The sequence below is a fragment of the Catharus ustulatus genome, chromosome 1 (genome assembly GCF_009819885.2).
Source record: "Catharus ustulatus isolate bCatUst1 chromosome 1, bCatUst1.pri.v2, whole genome shotgun sequence".
NCBI lineage: Eukaryota > Metazoa > Chordata > Aves > Passeriformes > Turdidae > Catharus > Catharus ustulatus.
The window spans coordinates 33,835,548-33,855,086 of NC_046221.1; the positions used below are offsets into that span (position 1 = coordinate 33,835,548).

The 19,539-nt window shown below is 37.4% G+C and overlaps 1 protein-coding gene across 4 annotated transcripts in view; it reads left to right on the plus strand.

Moving 5' to 3' along the window:
- PALS2 (protein associated with LIN7 2, MAGUK family member) overlaps window positions 1-19,539 on the plus strand; it is a 58,905-nt gene that overhangs the window by 15,056 nt on the left and 24,310 nt on the right. For 2 of the 4 annotated variants that reach the window (XM_033076186.2, XM_033076201.1), the window contains exons 2-3: window positions 12,617-12,735; window positions 17,525-17,677. In XM_033076186.2, coding sequence (XP_032932077.1) covers window positions 12,619-12,735; window positions 17,525-17,677 — 270 coding nt within the window. In that variant the 5' untranslated portion in view covers window positions 12,617-12,618. Of the gene's footprint in view, window positions 1-6,581; window positions 6,749-12,613; window positions 12,736-17,524; window positions 17,678-19,539 lie in introns of those variants that run through there. The other 2 variants (XM_033076181.2, XM_033076192.1) reach the window with 2 other exon arrangements.

Below are 19,539 nucleotides of genomic sequence, written 5' to 3' on the forward strand. Positions count from 1 at the left end.
TGCTTTACCAGGCTGCTGGGCTGGTACCTTTTTTAGTGTGCCACTGGATCTGTCCAGGGACAGGTGTTTGGGAGTCTGCCTGCATGTGGTTTACTTTATTAGATCTGTTTCTTCAAGCTGTTTTCCATTCCTGACTGGACCAAAAAGCAAGCTAAAGTCCAGCATGTGTCCTTGCAGTCCAGTGGTCCTTACAACTTTGCACATAGTGCATAGCTGACTCTTAGGATGCATGTAGCTGAGATATCAGGATGTATTGACTTAAGGAAGTGCAAGCCTGGGCTGCTTATAAGTATCAGCTGCTCTTTGAGAAGAGACAGTCATCCAGGTTCTGTCCTAAGTCTAGGACTTTTCCTCTACTACATGGCAAGTGGAATGTGTGCAGGTCTTCTGGGTGGGGGCCATGTTAATAGTCTGGGTTTCTGAGAAGTTGAAACGAAATCAAAATTCCATTTGGGTGTTGGGCACGTCTTCAAGAAAAGTGTAGTGCAAAGTGAAAGAAACAGAGATGATAATTCAAAAAATAAGTAACCAGGTTGATTTCCTTTCTGCAAATAAAAATTTATACTTCTAGACTATGTTCTCTTTCAGATCTTTCAAAATCCTGAGGAAGAATGAGGCCATTTAACCTTCAGTGTCAAGTTTGTAGGAGACAATGACTATTCCCATCTATTTCTTACTACCTTGTGTGCTGTATAACTTGTCTGCTGAGATAGGACTTGGGGTTTTTTTAAAGACATTTGTAAGTGCTGGCAACAATGTGGTTTTGACCTTGTAACACCCAGAAAGTTATGGGAAAAGACATCTTTGCCCATTCAATTTTCTTGGGAACTTGAAGGTAATTTCATGTTGAATTATTCCACAATCTTAGAACTAGTTGTGTCCAAAGAACCAATTTATCCGTAAGAGGTTACATTGTTCTCTTTTTATATTGTTCTCAGGCCCAGTACTCTTCAGGGAAAGAGGAATTCAGTGGGGAGAAAGATAAGCAGGAACAACCATGGATGGGGACTGACTGCTCTGAGAGCTCATTTGGTGTGATGAGACAGTCCTTTCAACTGCCACGCTGAAGGTGGTTGGAAAGCAATTATTCTTTTCCAGGTCAGGAACTGGACTTCACAAAACCTTCTTGGGAAAAAGCTGAAACATGCAATTATTATTTATCTATTGCACTAAAATTCCAAGGCTGGGGACAGAGACTCGCGATCCCTAACCTACCATTTCTGATAGTACATGGGAGGACTTCAGTAGGCTATTTTGGGAATCCTCTCCTTTCCTGTGGATGGCATTTGAAGTGGTTCTGGCCACCGATACCCAGGTAACTGGGCCTTAAAATTTGTGCAGATCTGACAGGTTTTATAGTCAAAACCCAACAAGGGTTGTCCTAGTACTTGCTTGTACTCATTCTCTCCCCTCTGTCCCCTCTCTCCTCTCTCTCCCCTCTCTCCCATCAAAGGACTTGAGTAAAAACTAAGATAATGTGGCTTTTTTTGTTTCAGCATAAATAGGTCTGAAGAGAGCTAGTATATGAGGATGTGTATGAATTGCTTTTAAGAAACAGCAATTGCAGTTTGAAGTCGAGAAACACATTATCTTACAACTTTTTTTTTTCCCTCTGTAAGTTTTCTCATGGCTCAGATGCAGTCAAAAAGCCCAGTTCTATCATGGTCTTATTTTTACAAGAGAAGCCATTATGAAAAAGATGATGTTGTATCAGTAAAAGTTGTTGTTTCCAACATCACTGCTTTCAGATTTACCTTTCTCAGCAATTTACTTGTCTCAGAAAATGATAAAAAGCCTTGACAGATATTATTCTTCACTAAGTTTTGCAGTGGTGTGAACTGTTCAAGAAGAAAAGTTCAGCTGTCTTTGCATTTGCCAGTGTTTCTTTTGAAAGAAAAACAAACCAACCAACCAGCTCTCCACCCCCCAAAAAACAAACCCTGAAACAAACAAATAAACAAACACAAACCCCAAAACATTTGAACTGAAAAATGTGCAAAATTTTCTTAAAAGCTCTCTGGTTTTGCTTCAGTTGGAGTGGTGGGGAACATGACTGAAAATTCAGAAGTTTGTAGCAAAACTTAATGAAACCCAACTTGGTATTCTGAGGAAATGGAGGAGAAAATTTCAAACATGTCAGTATGCATCACATACAGTTTTGAAGATGCCCTTTGCTATTTCACTGCCTGTGCCCACCTTATACAACACAGAACACTGTCATTGTGGGTTTACTGCAGTAACTTGGAAATTGACTTTAAAATGAAGGTGGCAAACATTCAAAGAGAGCGTTCAAAGTGGTAGTTACCTTAAAAACATGTACTTCTTAATCCAAGCTGCCCCAAGATCACCAGAAATACATTTTTCCTTATGTTATTGTGCCTAGGTATTCTTAAATTGAATTTAGATTTCTCACTTTTCATTAAACATTTGTAGTCATGAATAAATCCTGGTAACATAATGTGGGGAAGTAGTCCAGGGGGTAAAACACATGACTAAGGGCAGTGTCACTTACTTTGTAAAGTTTTTCAGTTCCCTTCAAAATACAAGTGTCAAACTGATCTTTTTATTCCTTTTGCAGGGTTCTTGAACATACCCTTCAAAGGACTAAAGGAACTAAACTTTGAGGGTAATGAATAGACAATTGTGTGAATCTTGACTGAAATGAATTGAAAGAAAGGCTTAGAATGGAGTCTGTTCACTACAGAAGTGACAGAATTTTATTTTGAGCATTCCTGAAAGTCAAGTAAGCCTTTAACGTGCCATATTTTGCCATTTCTTTATTAAAACACAAAGGTTTTGTGTGGTGTTTTTCACATAAACAGGTTACTCTGCAAACAAATTTGAAAAAGCCATTTTCTATCCATTACATCACTACTAACATTCCAACTGTGTTTTGGAAATTTTCTTTGTGGATAAAGCTTTAGCTGTGTCCTTAAAATAAGCAAGAACTGTGTCATATGACAAAGGTAGTGAAGTAGATGTTTTTTTATTTTCCTGTTGAAAGTCACCCTGTACTATAACATCATTAATTTATTGAATTGCTTTTACTGCTTCCTAGTAAATTTGTTTGGGCAGAAATGGGCATGTGTGCATGGGAGAGATTAGTTTAGTGGAAGTGGGAACATTAGAGTTTCAGGATGATCTTCAAGTGAAATTTTTGGAAAATTTACTAGGTGATCATGTAAAATTGAAAACTGAGGTACTGGGACAGAGATAATTTCATTTAAATGTTATAAATTTTGCAGATTCACTTCTGTTTGCAGATTCACTTCTATTTGCAGATTCACTCCTGTCCTAAATTTTTTGCCTTCAGGCTGGGTTGCAGTAGAAAATTGAGTGAAATTAAGTAGACTGAATTAGCTGAACACTTCCCTATGGAAGCATTTCATGGTGGGTCTTTTCCTTTCTATAGAAAAATGGACTAGATGTAATAATAGTGTAATTAAATATATTTTTCCTTTTTTATTAAAGAATATGTTGACATAGTCTAAATATTTTCTGAAGTGCTTTAACTTACTTTGTGCTCCAAAAAGCTGTTTTGCATTTCTGTTTTCTGCATATGATTTTATTAAGCGATTTTCAAATGCTGTGTTGCATCTATAGTGGAACCTCAAAAATGTTTTTAGGCATGCACTGGTACAGCTCCAATTTAAATGCATCCAGTGTTTTAGCTTGGAAGGAATAATTCAATAGTACTTCACAGTAACAAAGGCCTGAAATAGTGTATGCATGAAATGTTGACATACGGGTGTGATTGTTAAAAAGGCAGAGGTGTAGTTTTTTAAGTGGCTGCATCATAATGGAGCAATCAGATTTTGAAGGTGCTGGGTTTGGATGCTTTCATTTAAAAAAGCATTCTGCTGTTGTTATAAAATAACTCTGAGAATGTATTATGATACAGCATTATTTCACTTGATATCAGAACTCTTCATCATAAAATTCTTAATTGTTAGAATTCCTCTGTGTCTCCTACACTTGAAGCTGTAAAAGGAAGCAGTGTTAAAAGCAACAGTAGCATCTGGATGATATGTGGTTTCTCGTGCATTCCCTTGCCTAAGCATTTTCACTAAAGCAAAAGAGGACCAAAAACAAAGTGCCAAAAACTAATTTGAAACCTAGATTAATAGCAGTGGGACAAAATATATATGTAGTGTTTTCACTGAAGGAAGAGGACATTTTGTTCAGTTACGGTTTTTAATTTTGGAGGAGAGTGAAGTTTAAAGTGATCCTTTGTACTGTTTTGTGACAGACCAGTAGATTGAGCTGACAGTATGATGTAATTGTAAGAAGGTCAAAATAGATCTCATTATCTGTCTGTATCATTAGAGAGGGAAGTATTAATGGTGTCATGCAAGGCACTCACAAGACTCTTGTCTGATATATTTTCCACACTTCTGACTGTCTATATTGAAAAAAGGTGCAGACTGGAAGAGGTACAGGGCAGCTATGTCAGGCTTGCTTCTTTCCCAGTCGATATAGGAGATGAGAAGCCTTCAAAAGGGCAGAAAATTGCCCTCTTTATGTTAGAGTAATGAAAACTGAGACATTGTTTGCTAGACATAAAAAAAATTGGATTAAGAATAGGAAGCAGAAAGAATTTTTTAATCTAGATTTCATATTAACCAAGATGAAGGAAATGCCCAGGTATCTGAAGTGTGGATTGTTTTTACTGCTATCCTCCTGATACTCTTGAGTGATTAGGTGCCTGCAGACACAAGGATGCAGACACCCCTGAGATGCAAACTTCAGTGGAACCAACCTCATCTTTGGTAATCAGATTCATCATAGGTCTCTGGAGATGCAGTGTCGTTACTTTGCTACACAGTGGAATAGCTAATTTTGTTTATGAAAAGTACCTTGTCTTTTTTGCAAATGTGCACAAACCATGCTCCAGAACAGCTCTGTAACTAATGTTCTGAACCGTGACATTTATACTGACAGTAGAGTACATTATAATCGTTGTGAATTTTAGCTTTCTTTGAGAAAATGCATATCCAGTGTTCTAGAGGAAAGTGCAAATGGTTGGAAAAAGATGCTGATGGCTGAGCTTGGACCAGTTGCTGCTGGGGTGCCTGATCTCAGAAGTGGGGCACAACATGCAACTTGCCTTATCCAGTATGACAGTGTTCATTGGAGACCTGCAACAAGATGAAAGCATGTTCTTGGAGTGGAAGTCTGCTTTCCCTTTGGAAGAATGTCCATTGTTTTCTCTTCACGTCTAATTTTTTTACTTGTGTGAAGAAGAGATCTAATTGAGGAAGAAGTCTTAATTGATTTCCAGCAACCCTTAGGCTGAATTTGTGAGTGGAATAAAACTGTAGATGGTTTTGCATGGCTTCCCCTTAAGTGTTTCACCAAGAAAAGTGGTACAGTAAACCAATTCTTACATTTGTTTGGCTTTGATTGTTTGTTTGTAACTCCTTCCTGTGCTATATAACTGTCGTCTTTACTTATGTTAGCATTTTTTCAGTCCTGCTTTCTTCAGGCTCTGTCGTACTGCAACAGATAAATAATACTGAGTCCTGTGGCAGAAATGCAGGTACAAAGCTTTGATTCATTTGGAAGAGTGCACATTAGAGAAAGCAATACTTCAAAAACTGTACTTAGGTTGTTGCATCTCTTTTGCTGGCGTTTTAGACTTCATAAAAACCGGCAATAATTACTGGAGGTACTGCAGAGAATGCAAGTTTCTTCATCCAGCTATTGTTTGCAGGGAGAATGATGGATGGGTGCAATAAGCTCAGCCTGTTGTATAACTTGAGTGGAGTACAGGATACATGCTGAAACTTTGTTGAATTTCTGCTGTAACTTTTGAGTACATCCGAAGAATGTTTTGCCTTCATATAAAAATCTGGTTTAATATCTTCTGCAGTGCCTGAACTACTAAAGTAGTTGAAGAACTAAGAGTAGTACAGTCTTTCTTCAACAAAATTGAAATTTCTCCTGGGGCATGTCCTAGTATTCATTTAAAGTACAGTAGTCTTTACATGACATTAATGTATACTTCCCTAATATCTTTAGCTAAAAAATAAAAAGGCAAAAAAAAAAAAAATTCAGCCTTTTAAATAACTTCTAGTTGGCTTGGCTTGTGCGTGCTCTGGTTTATGCTGTATGGTGCTTGAAGATTTTTTTTTTCTGTATACTTGTCTGGTGTGTGCATGTATGTCCTTCCTCAGTTAATAATATCTGTGCCAGAAGCTTGCATCATTCTTCCTCTAATTAAAAAAAGTCAGAAAACTTGGTAATACCCAACACTTACATAGGCTTATCTTCAAAGCATCAAGCTTAGTTAGTGAGCATCAAGTTAAGTTAATTGCCTTTGAGCTTTATGAAATATTTTTCTTGGCAATACTTTAAGAAAGAGAAGTCTGACATAATTTCCTTAACACTAGATTTTAGTGTATCTGTCTTCAATATCTTGTTGGTCATGATATATGTATTTAAATAAGACTTAACCTTTTAATTCTGCTGGTTTGGGAGTTTTGATGTTTTGTTCCCTTTTTATCTTTGCTGAGATAATTTTTAAATATTGCTCTTTTTTTTCCCCAAAAGATGCAGCTGTGAGGTCCATCTGTTCGTCAGAAAATTTGTGCTTCGTCTTTTTTTAGACAAACTTCACAGCCTGCAAGAAGTATGTCTGCAGTGTTCAAGCTGGAAAAGGATTGTTGGCTCTTCCCTATAACTTTTGTGACCTTCACAGTCATGAAAAATGGGAATGAATGATATAGTTGAGCCATGTTTGATAAGGGTAGGGACTGCTTTGAGCTTCTATTTATAGGTATGTTAAAATAGCTCCATCTTGGCTTGCCAGTAGACTTGGAGAACATGAAGTAAAAAAAAAAATTAATAAACTTTTTAAAGCGCTTATGTTATTTCTTTTCAATGTGAAGAAATTCAGTGGGCAGAATTTGAATCTCCAGAGGGACATTCATTCTTATCAATTAAACTTTTCCTTCTTCCTTTAAAAATTCATTGCCATATGTGATTCTGCAGTCAGTGAAGTGTTCATGCTGCAGACAACAGCCTTCTTACTGTCTTTTTAGAGGAGATCTGCTGTGTTTACTGCAGAGGAAGGGGTCTCATTTAGAAAAGGTGCCTGAGTGATGTTACAGTGAAATGCTGCCCAGGAATGTCTGAGTCGAGGTGGCTGTCCAGGGCTGGCCCAGCACTCCCTGCTCGGCAGTGTCTGTCAAACAGGAGGTGCAAAGTGTGTGTGTGGGTGTCACTGCTCCCTGCTGCAGGCAGCAGCGTGTGTGGAGCAGGTGACTGATGTGCAGAGGAGCGCGGGGCTGAGCTGCAGAGCTCCACTGCTCTTGTAGTGCTCGCTGCTCTGTGCTGCTCTGAGAGTGATCCTGCTCAGTGCATGCAGCTGCTGGCTGTGAAAACACAAACATATTGTAGTATGTGCTACTGCACAGTGCTTCCCCAGAGACTTTTATGTTACAATATGGCTTCTGAAACTTACTCTAGCAGTAGTAAGACAGCTTTGTCAGTCTTTCATATGTTCTTGGTCAATAGCCTGTTTGTGAATGAACTTGCAAAGTATTTTCAGAATGTTAACTTGTTCATAGGTACTCCTTTTCTCTGTCCTAGACTGCCAAAAATGCTATAATTTGTGGCTGGGGAGAGAAGTGGCCTACACAATATAACTTTTTTTTCCTTACCTTATATTTAAGCATAATGATCATTATTTAAATACCTTAAACAGGAATGGGAAAAAGTTACAGTGTTGTCATTGGTTAAGGGCTGACAAAGTTGCAAATTAATCTTCTTTTGTCTCAGTTTATTGTGTTTCTTGTAAAACTTCAATATATCCCTCTTGAAAAGGTTTTAACTCACAGAAGAAATTATTTCTGAAATCTATGTATGTGACAAGATTTTAATCTAACTTTTTAGACTTTGTGTGGAGTACCTGCCTCTCCAGTAGTCCTTGAGGTATTTATTATAACTTTCTATCCAGATGAGTAGGCCATGTGGAAATAAATATGCATGTTTATTTAAATATATTATACATAATTTTCTTTTCATTCCTGTTACTTTGTAAGCTTGGAGACTAATAAAATGAAACTGAGCTAAAAAAATCTGTGCAAGATACTCACTCTGAAAAGCTTTAATTTTCCCTAGTGAGTGACACATTTGTCTTCTGTCTGCAAATCTGGAAAATTTATTTAAATGTATGCTTCCTCTTTCCTCTACATAGAATTAATGTAGACAAGAATTAGGGACTGAAAGAAATAATAAAATAAAATTTGGTAGAAGAATCACAGCTGAGGGCTTGGCAAAAACCTGTATTTTTCTTACAATTACAAGATGAAAAGAGTTATCAGAGTATCTTTTATGTCTGTTTGATCTGAACTTACTATTGTAAGGTACGGTGTGTAAACCTTTGAAACATCCTTTGGTTGTCTGAAGAACTCTGTGGGAATTAGGAGGATTTAATTCTGCTGAGTAAATTTTGCATTAGGAAGTGGGATTTCAGTACTCCCACACCTCAGGATGTATGCTGTTTGCCACAGAGATCAATTAACATCTCTTTGTCCCTTTTCCCATTTTGAAATGGGGTTCAAATGACAAACTAGTTTCCCTGAATGTGGGGTCATGGGTATAGTAGGAATAAGTTGTTCAGTGTGTGTATACAGCAGACCAATATGTTCCTGCTGAGTCTTGCTTGAGGCTTTAAACTTGCTGCAGTTATGAAGATGTTCTTTGAAAATTGACTGTGGAAATTAATTCTATGTGTATTCCCTGTCACGAAAGCCAGGGGCTGGAGTGAAGAGGGGCCTGTTGTAATCTCATTTTCTCTTAGGAGCCCCAGCTCAGACTCAGTTCTGTTGTCACCATTTCCTAAGAATCCCTTTATTTCAGCACCTTGCCTCAACTGAGAGTCTGTTTGTGCTGCCCAGTTCCTCCTGGCGTTTCTGGAGGCTGTTGTCAGCGAGTTTCTTGTAATATGTGTGTGTTCCTAGGTGGTTTTGTTAACCATTGTAGTCAACCTTGCCTGTCTCATGGTGTCCTCACAAAAACCTTCTGTCTTGTGATGAGAGTTTAAAGTTTTCCCCAGATGAGTCTTTGAATATAGAAACAGACTTGTCTTCAGAGAGAGGGAGGTGAATGGTAGAGCTCTCAAAGTCAGTATGTTCTTATTATTTTCCTGCAAAAGATGGGACAAGAGAGGGAAGAGGGACCCAATTAGTTTTCCACTGAAGGAGAAGCACGCATTTCCTTTTTATTGTACACCAAAGTACCCAACGATAAGGAGCACTTCTGACAACGTGGTTTATGCAGTTTGTTCATGTAGTTCTTAGTTCTTCAGTGTGCCTGATTTAAATGTAAGTTCTATAGGGCTTTCTACCCCCCAGTGAATAACTTCTATCAACATTTCGAGGACAGATTGACCAGAAAAGAGATGTGCAGCTCAAAAGGCAATTTTTGATAGGATGTTTAGATTTGGTAGTATCAAAACTCCTCAGTTCCATCTGGTTCTTGCTTGGTAGGACCTGATCTTTTAAGTAAAACTTTCCTACATAGATACTTCCATCTTCAGCTTTCATTCCTGCTGCTCAGGAATAAGATAAAATACTTTTCTAAAAGTGCCAAGGTGGCTTTACCCTAGAAAGAAAAAATTGAAATTGTTTAAAAGAGTGCTACTTGAAATTCCATATGTGTCTACATTATTCTGAAAGATCATTATAATTAAACCTGGAAACAAAGTATCTCCTGTTGGTTGTTGGCTAATATAATATTTCTTCCACTAGAAATGAACAAACAAAAGCCTCTTGAATAGATACAGAAGGAGAGGTTCAATAATGCATTTCCCAAAGTGTCTTCTCCTCCTCCGACCTCTGCCTGTAGTCTTTAGATAAATCAAATACTTTAGTATTTTAATATTTTAGTATTTTGAGGGGACTCTAGTCCCCTCAAAAAAAGTACCCATGCATTTGTGGACTAGTCTTTTTAAATAAACCAGCAGACAAGACATAATGCCTGTTGGAATATGCTTTTGATGATTTTTTGGCAAATAACATTTGATCGTGTTCTGAATTTTCTGCCAGGTGAGTGTAAAGCAGTGAAACATGGTGAAGCATATAAATGTTCCTCTGCCCACCATGTGCTAGGTAGCAGGTGCAAATACTGTTGAAGCTTAATCTTTCTCTCATGCTAATTTTTTTTTGCTTAACATTGTAACTGATTAAAATAAAGCGGTACTTAAAGGCATTATTTTTTTATTCAACTGCTTAGAAAGATTTTCCCTTTAGGATGAGGAGATATCTATGCTGAGGCAATATTTAGCCTCATGCTGTGTTCAAACATAAACCATAGAGGATGAGTAAAGGTGCCTTATCCTGCCTTTTTGTTTGCTTTCTAATATTGAGGCAACACTATTTATAGCTAAGAAAACTCTTGCCATGATGGCTGTGCCATGAAAGAAGGCAATCAACACACAACTATAGGAAGCCGTTTCTGAGAACAACTGGTTTTGGTTTTGACCTGAAATGCAAGTCTACCTCTGTGAATTTCTTGAACTCTGCGTGTTGATAAAGCTGGTTGCTGTTCTCTAAGAATGCTGAAATATACCTAAGGAGGTTATATATCTAATGAAATATAATATAATGAATTATACTATATATAATATACTCTGGTAGCTGTTTGCAAAACCTTTATTAAGTAAAACATTAATTTAGAAATACCCTAACTACTTGCATGAAGACATTCTTCTGAAGCTTAACATTTCTCTTAGCATTTCCTTGTTGATGGTAAAGTTTTTATGTAGGGACTATATTTTTTTGTTTGATCTAAGGCAGGATATTATGGAGATAATATGAAGAATGTGTTTATTATAGATGTTTTTGTCACCATCAAGTGCTGGAATTACAACTGGTAGTTGGGATGCATGCTGTGACTTCAAAGAAACTTTACATTTTCTCTGATATTTGTAGGAGAAAAAGTACTAACCTGAAATCCCTTAAAAAGAATTTATGTAACTGTTAAAAATGTAAAGAAAGCTTATTATTCTAACGCTTGCATTATTATGCAGCATCTATGACGTAAATTGGCCAGAAACATCTGTCTGCTTCTGCAGATATTGCAACTTCCATGATTACATTAAAACTCACGAGTCTGAAACTGGGAATTGAGAAAATGTGAAAGAAGGCAGTTGCATCTGCAGCTGAACTAGTCAAGGATGTAGGACATACCTAGTCTAGGGAAGTTGTGGACTGTTTATACAGTAATTTTGGGACTTTATGTAATGTGTGATTGCTGACAGGACTTTGTCTTTTACCAAGTAGAAATAATTCTGTTTCAAAATCTGAAAGCATAAAGTGTCATTTTCCCTCCTACTCATGGTTTCACAGAAAATTCACTTTTTTGGAACAAAAAGTGTGGTTATAACTTTTAAAATAATGCAGGGCTTTTGACATGCACTACTATAGTTAAAATGTGGCACATGAGCTGATTTGCTTGTTGAAAAGTCAGTTCCACTTAACAGAAAGAATGGCCAGAAATTTTTTTCTTCAGATGGAATTTTCTAGGAAGAATTGCAATCAGAAAGTAGGTGTTGAAAAATGCCATTTGTTCTGTTACTGTGTAAGTTTCATAATAGCTTTCATTATAAAGCAGTGAGGAAAGTTAAGGGTAAATTCCTGTGTGGGAGAAGGGGCATATAGGCTTTTCTAATTCTCTTGATGTATACTAATCTGCAACATGCAGAGCATTGCAGAGCACTGGCTGTTCCAAGGCTTCTGAGGTTACTGGGAATCTCAACAGGAGATTCTGTTAGTACACCTCTATGTGTGTGTCTGTTTGAGCATGCATATATGACTTGGCAGGAGTTTAAAAGAATAAAGTCAAGAACAAGAACACATTCTCTTTATTCACCTTGATGACTTCAGGGGACCAGACAGCTGGGATGGTGGCATTTTCTGACATTTCCTTGGGCAGCAGTGTTCACTCTCAGCACGTCTGAGGATACTGAGCAGGCAGGATGCATTTCTCATTGTAGGATGTACTTCCCATTGCAATGTGTTATGGGACCAGGTTGGTGTTAGCATCTGTACCATTTGCACATAGTGCCAGAGTGCAGTGGGTCAAGACTGGATGTAAAGGACTGCTGGGGGTGAGCACAAGTGTCCCCACAGTGAGAACTTCCTTGGAAGCAAATTTCTGGTAAAAAAAATTGCTTTGGAACTACGTGTTCATTTTTAAAACAGTGCATCTGCCTCTACAAGCATTGTAAAACTTGTGGGTTGCTATGTGTGTATGAGGGCAGGAAATGTCTTCTGAAAAAGATTAAATGAAAAGAGTACTGAATGAGTTGCTTTTATTGTATTTGGAAGATTATGCATACCTTATACATAGTTTATACTTGTTTGTTTTCCAGTCCTTAGTAGCAAATCTTGGAAGGAATGTGCTGAGCCGGTTCAAATTGGATACAACCTTTATTCCGTTTTTCAGACACACGCACATAAACTGTTCTTTTTCTGTTTTGTCCTCTTGCTGTCAGTAGATGTATTTGACTGCTTAACATCTTTAATGTTGTGGTGTTTCTCAGAGCTTTTGCTCCTTATGGAAGCCTGTTTTGGTCAGTATTTTCTTTTTGTTTTTGTTTTGTCAGCAGCCATGCAGCAGGTCTTAGACAACCTTACCGATCTGCCGACATCGACAGGCGCTGAAGAAATAGACCTGATTTTTCTTAAAGGAATTATGGAAAACCCTATCGTAAGATCACTTGCTAAGGTATTTAAATTTGCTGTTTGGAGTAGAATCTGGGAAAGTTTTAACTATTACATTGTTGTGTGAACACTGAGTGTGGGTTGAGGTATCAACAACGCATTGTTGGTACGTCTTATTAAAAGACTTGAAGGTCAGCTTGAAGGTGAAGAGTTGGTATAGTGTAATTGCTGTGCATGTTGGTTGTTATATAGAAAAATCTAGAGGAAGATGAAGAATTCAGAGACTACAGAAAGAATGTGCTTACATTATTTATGAAGGAAATGCAATATTTGAAATTAGAAGCAGTTGATTTTAATGTAGTCTTGTAACCACTGTTGTGTGCAGAACCCATATGCCTTCTGACTTTTAGCATTTTTGCCAGAGATGAAAAGTGAGAGCAGTCACCTTCATTATGGCATGGCATAAAAAAGTTTTCTTTTCATCTTTAGCTCAAAACTACTTTCTGATATGCCAGGCAAATATTCTCTCCATGCCCTTTCCTGGATCTCAGACTAATGCTTTTACCTTTGATTGTTAGCTCTCTAAAACATGGAGTACCCAAAGTTCTTGTTCTTGGGTTATGAAAATCTTTAAAGTATGGGTGGTAGCAATCAATTATAAATATGTAAGGTGATACTCACAAAAAAATCTCTGGACTCTGTAATTAAAATTACCAGTAGGAAATTAAGTCAGATATTGTACATTACTTATATTCATTCTTAATCTTACTTCATAAAAATAAGCTCCTTTCATGAGGAAAACCCGGTTAACTTAAATACAGTTGTCTCTCTAATAGGAATAGACACGTGAAAGCAGTGCCCTCTGGGCAGGTATGATATCCTCTGTAAAGCTAAAGGATTGTTGTCGAGGGATTTTGTTCAGTATAAAAATCTGGAAAGGAAAACTTCTCACGAGAATTCATATAAGAATTTACTTCTGTTTAGCTGTTAAAAAATTGGTTTTAAGTTGAAGACATGGCACAGTAATAAACTTAGAAGTAATGGAAGTGTCTTATCTGCTGGTGAGATGACTGTAGAGGGAAAGATTTGTGTACTAAATTTACTAGAGCAAGTAAAAGCATTTTTTTACTGATCATGGTAACAACCTTATGTATCTGCTGCATAGGTTATCTTTAATGAAGATTTTCTTCATCTTTCATGAAGAAAATGTTCATTGCAAAGCCTTTTTTCCTTATCAATAATTTGTACTTTAATGGCCAATAACAATTAGGTGGAATTTAATGACTAGCAGATGTAAAAAAAAGTGCTTGTAATGGAAACAGATTCTTAACTGTACACATGCTTTATCTAGAGTGCTTAAGGGTTTTAATTGTGTTCACATGGTGTGACTGCACTCATATTTTCTTTGTAATTATTTTGGAAAAATCCTCAGTCTTAACCAACAGTGCTAAATAAGGATAAGATCAAAACACATTTGGTGAAGCGTATGTAATTCACATACATATCTATTTTTCCCTAAAAATACATAAACTTGCTTTTCTATTAGAAAAGTTGGTTTTACCAGAATTAGCAGTTCTCTGAGATGGTTGCCTTATTTAAGCAGAATCATTTCAAAGGAGGCCAGAAGTGCGAAAGCTTTTTCATTTTCCTTTATTAGCCAGTTATTAAGACTAATCATTATGTAAAGTATGCCCAAAAGGACTATGAGAAACTTGGGGAAATGTGCCACAAGCTATCCAAACTAATTTTTTTCTTTTGGTCCTTACATAAATGAAGGCAAACAATAAGCATAGTAGTTAGTTCATGTATTTTGCAGTGCAGTTTGGCTGATCTTTTAAAACTAGGTTACAGTAATTTCACATTTTCCTGTATAGAATAAAGACAATAAGGTAAAAATTACAGATTTTTTTTTTATTGAGCTCTTTTATTGAGCCTTTCTGCTTTTTGGTAGGTGGTAGAAGAAAGGAGAACTAGTTGTTATCATTGTAAAATGTTTTTCCCTGTCACTGACATTTGTATCATCATAGAGTAGTTTTGATTGGAAGTGGCCTTTAAAGGTCACCTTGTCTAACCCCCTTGCAATGAGCAGGGACATCTTCAACTAGATCAGGCTGCTCAGGACCCTGTCCAGCCTGACCTTGATTGTTTCCAGGAATGGAGCATCTACAGCTTTTCATGGCAACCTATTGCAGTGTTTTATCACACCCATTCTAAAACTTTTCTTCCATATATCTAGTCTCAATCTACCCTCTTTTAGTTTAAAATAGTGATGCCCTGTCATTTTGCTAAAAGCCCTGCTAAAAAAAAGTTTGTTCCCACCTTTCTTGTGAGCCCCCTGTAAGTATTGAAAGACTACTGTAAGGTCTTCCCAGAGTCTTTTCTTTTCCGGACTTAACAACCCTAACTCCATATCTTTCTTGTGCTGATGTTTGTGTTCAATCTTAACTAGTCTTTTGTATTAGTATGCTTGTTGGAAAATAGCTGTTGAACTTGGAACAAGCATGAATTTTCCTCAGTTTTGCTACTGAATTGTGATATCAAAATTCTCCTGGATTATTAACTATTCTTTCAAACCTCAAAACTTTATCTTCTTTCTGCTGTCACACTATTGCTTTTGTAGCATTGTAGCACAGCCTACAGCAGACCAGGTGAATGCCCAGCCTATCCAAGGAAACATCTTGGGAGTAAGCTTTAAGTGTTTAATCCAGTATTTAAGATGTCAGATTGTTGGAGGTAAAAGCCTTACTATTTAACCATTTGGCAGGTGTGATAAATACTGAATGCACAGAAAGGTTCAATTCAGTATCAGTGTTTCTGAAATGTTCAATTGAAATGAAAAAAAGAATCACAATATTACAAGTTAGGTATTCCTATTTGTTTGTGTGTTTTTGAACTTATTCATACCATTACATATTTTGTTGCTCCTCAACATATTACAGGATTAGAGATTGTGATTAAACTTTAGGTTCCCCAGGACATGGGGCATCGTGACCTTGATTTTGGAGTGAAGGGTGAGGATATTTGTGTTTAGATTGTATCACTCAGTGTTAGTGGTGGTTTTTGAAAACAATGAGTGAGAATAAGGGTAACCCATATTCTCTAATCATATAAAGGTTTTGCAGTTGAGTTATGTTTGAAAATCACTAATTTGTGTTTTTACTTGCTCTCAGAGAGGTAAACTTTAAAAGAAGGATATTGTTTACTCTATGTATTCTGTTCAAAATTGCATTCCCTTATAAAGGAGAATGTGTGTAAGTGCCGAGCTTCCTATAACTTTGTAATCACAGTTGTTTGGTTTGTTTGTGTTGGTGTTGCAGAATGTTTGAAAGGCCTTTATGTTAAGTTAACCTTTCCATAATTTGGTCAACAGGCCTACAAAAATAGAATTTAATAGATATAAAGTACAATTTAAAACTCAAATGATTTCAGGAAGCAAAGTTTTCTGCTTTTAGCAAAATTTCATTTTATTGTCTGTTTTAAAGCACTAATAGGACAGCAGAAGTGCTTGCATACCTTCAAATTATATCTATGGGAAGTACATGTAGATCACTCTGAATTTTACCTATAATGTATTTGGTTTTTATATGCCGAAGTAACTGCTCCTTTGTAAATTTCTTGTTGCTACAGTGTTGAAAATAACTTTTAACTGAGAATCTGAGTTATTTTTGGTCTCCTCATATTCCCTAATTCTATCATACTGTCTCTAATAAATAAGTGAAGCATTCAGAGATGCTTCTCTTCCTGCTCAAAGCACTTACCTTTCCATGAATTTCAGTATCTGTAGAGTTCAGAAAGGATTATGTCTGCAGGAATAGCTCCAGAAATAGATGAAATGTTATCAAAGAATCATGGGATGATTGAGGCTGCAAGGGACCTCTGGAGGGCATCTGGTCCAACTCTCCCTACTCAAGCAGGGCCACCTGGAGATAGTTGCCCAGAACCACATCCAGACAGCTTTTGAGTATCTCCAAGGAGAGAAACTCCCATCTTCTCTGGGCAACCTGTGCCAGTGCTCACTCACCCTCATGCTGGAAAACGTGTTTCCTGATGTTCAGACAGAGCTTCCTGAGTTTCATTTCATAATTGTCCTGTCACCAGTCACCTCTGGAAACAGGCTGTCTCTGTCCTTTTTGCATCATATACCTTATATACACATTGATGAGATTGCCCTTAGCCCTCTCTTTTCCAGGCAGAACAGTCCCAGCTTGATCAGCCTTACCTGGAATGGAAGGTGCTCCAGACCCTTCTTCATATTTGATGAAGAGCTTCACTGAGCTCTTTCCAGAATGCCCAGAGTGTTCTAGGTGTGGCCTCACTAGTGCTAAGTAACACTCACTCTCCTAGTAACACTATTAAGGCAGTCCAAGATATCTCTAGCTGCCTTTCACTCCAACTGTTCTTTAGCATTTCCTTCAGTTAGGCAGATTTTTCTGTAGAATGTGCTGTTTAAAAGGTGTTTGAATGGGAGGAGTCTGAGGTAAATGTTTTTCTTGCAGACTCTGAAAAGATCCCATAGTTCCTTTTTTGCCCTTCTTCTAGAAGGTGTGCTCGTCCAGGATTCCAAAGCAGGAAAGGTTCTGAGGTGCTGTAGTGTTGATAGAGCAGTGCTTGGTGTGTGTGTAGCATAGAGGAGATAAGGACTTACAAGCCTCTCTAGTGTGTACTGCTTATAAAGTTTGTTGGGTCAGGTAGTTGAGCATGCAAAATCCTTCAACAGTTAAATCAGGTTATCCTATACATAATTTTTCTGGCTTTTCTGCTGAAGATTGCACTGAGAAATTACTTGAAAAGTTTATAAATTTGAACCACTTGAAACTTATTTGCATTATAGTCTCATGTATTTAATCTTACAGGCTCACGAGCGGCTGGAAGATTCTAAACTTGAGGCTGTCAGTGACAACAACCTGGAGCTGGTGAACGAAATTCTTGAAGACATCAGTCCCTTAGTAAATAAGGATGAAAATGTTGCAGAATTGGTTGGAATACTCAAGGAGCCTCATTTTCAGGTGCCACCTTTTTACTGTATGTTACCAACTTGCTTTATCAGTGTCCACATACGCATCTAGGAATAATAAAGAAACAAAACCTGAACTATAGCAAACTGTTATATGTAGGATTTTACTCCAAATAAAAGGTAAATCAGAAGCCATCTTACAAATAAGCATGATTTTATTATTTGATGGAGTTTCAAAAATAACTTTATTCACTGTATTAAATTCTACTGGAGTTCCTGTTATAAATCTTGGACAAACTTTTACTTCCTGTATGACTGGAGTTTCCATAAAAATTCCCTGAAGGCTTGCTTCATCCATAACATTCCCATGATCAGTTCCTGATCATAAACATTGTGTGCATTTCTGTTCAGCTGTTGGTATTCAGACTCGTGTGTAAGAAGTGCAGTTTGCAGAGTGAATGAATGTGATTCTTCTGTGATGTGATCTGCACTGCAGCTGAAGCTGAGACTCTGCATCCCTCTCACTGTTGCTCTGCTTAAGTGAAGTGTTGACATATGCTTTCAAAAGCAAATGTTTTTCCATTTTGCTGTTTCTGTGACCAACTTCTGTACTGACCCTTGAAGATCAAGGTTTGAAAATCCTTCATAGATTCTGGCCTTTCTGGGTAGGGTTCAGTGGACTTTATTACTTCAGTGGACTACTACTAAGCTAAAGGTATTTTGTAGAAGAACGTAAACAACTTTTTGCCACAGTGTAAGTGGGCTTCTTTTGGCATGAAGTCATAGGCATTTTTGGGATAGATGAGTTTAAACACACGTTTTCCCAGGTTCTCTGTTACATGTTTTACAAACATAGCAGTGAGATATATTACTGTTTTAACATGGATAAACACTGGAAATGCTGTTGGTTGTATTGTGTCCTCTTGGAAAAGGGATCACTTCAAGAACTCAGCTTTGGGGGCAGTACTTCTGAGTACTGACAATTCCTCTGCCTCCCTGTTGTTGGCTTCCCTTGTGCTGTTACTTGTCCTGAAAGACATCATAGCTAAGTAATCCAAAACTGGTTCGGAGACTTACTGGTGCATAAACCAGCGCAAATCAGTCTTCGATCCCGTAGTAGAAATTGGTACTTGAAAAGAACTGGATGAGTTTGGAGGAACTGATAGTTAAAATGCAAAAGAATTAGAACTGAGGAGCAGCTGGTGCACTGACAGGCCTGACAGTGATCCACTGTGTTAGAGAAAATAAAGCTGGAAGTCAAAGTGGTTGATGAATCAAAAGATGAAAAGGGCATAACAATTGAAGTGCTGCACTTTGAAAGGCGTGGTAGCAATGATCTCTGGAGAGAGATGGCAAGGGCCAGAGAGAAGCTTGGGAAAAGGATTTTTGGGGTGGAAACTGGAAATGGCTTGTAGGAGACAGATCAAATAAGAATTTTCGGGTGAATAAGAATCAGGTAAGAATTACTTTGTGAATAGCCAACACTAAGACAAACTCAACATTTATTTCTGGTCAGTGGTCAGATCTACAGAGAGGCAGAATGTGATGTTGTTGTCGGATACTTCATTAGTTCAGGCTTAAGCAACTTAAACATGTAATGTAAAAGTTCCAAAATAGCTGGTGAACTGGAATGTCTGTATTTATGCTCTTTCTTGTACCTTTTTTGTTGCTTGATAAAGAGCAGATGTGAAACTACAGTTTTGCTCAGATTTTTTGTTAGTGTTCCTAGTTGCATGTTTAAGATCCATTTAGCAAACATCTCTTCTGTTCTCCTTCCCTGTCCCAGCAGTAATCATCTACTGAAGACTGTAAGGCTAGACAAGCAACAGTGATACCTTCCAAAATGTGTTGTGAAGATAGTGATTTGTTTTTCAGACTGCTGAGTGAGAAGTAGTATCATCCACCTGTGGTTCT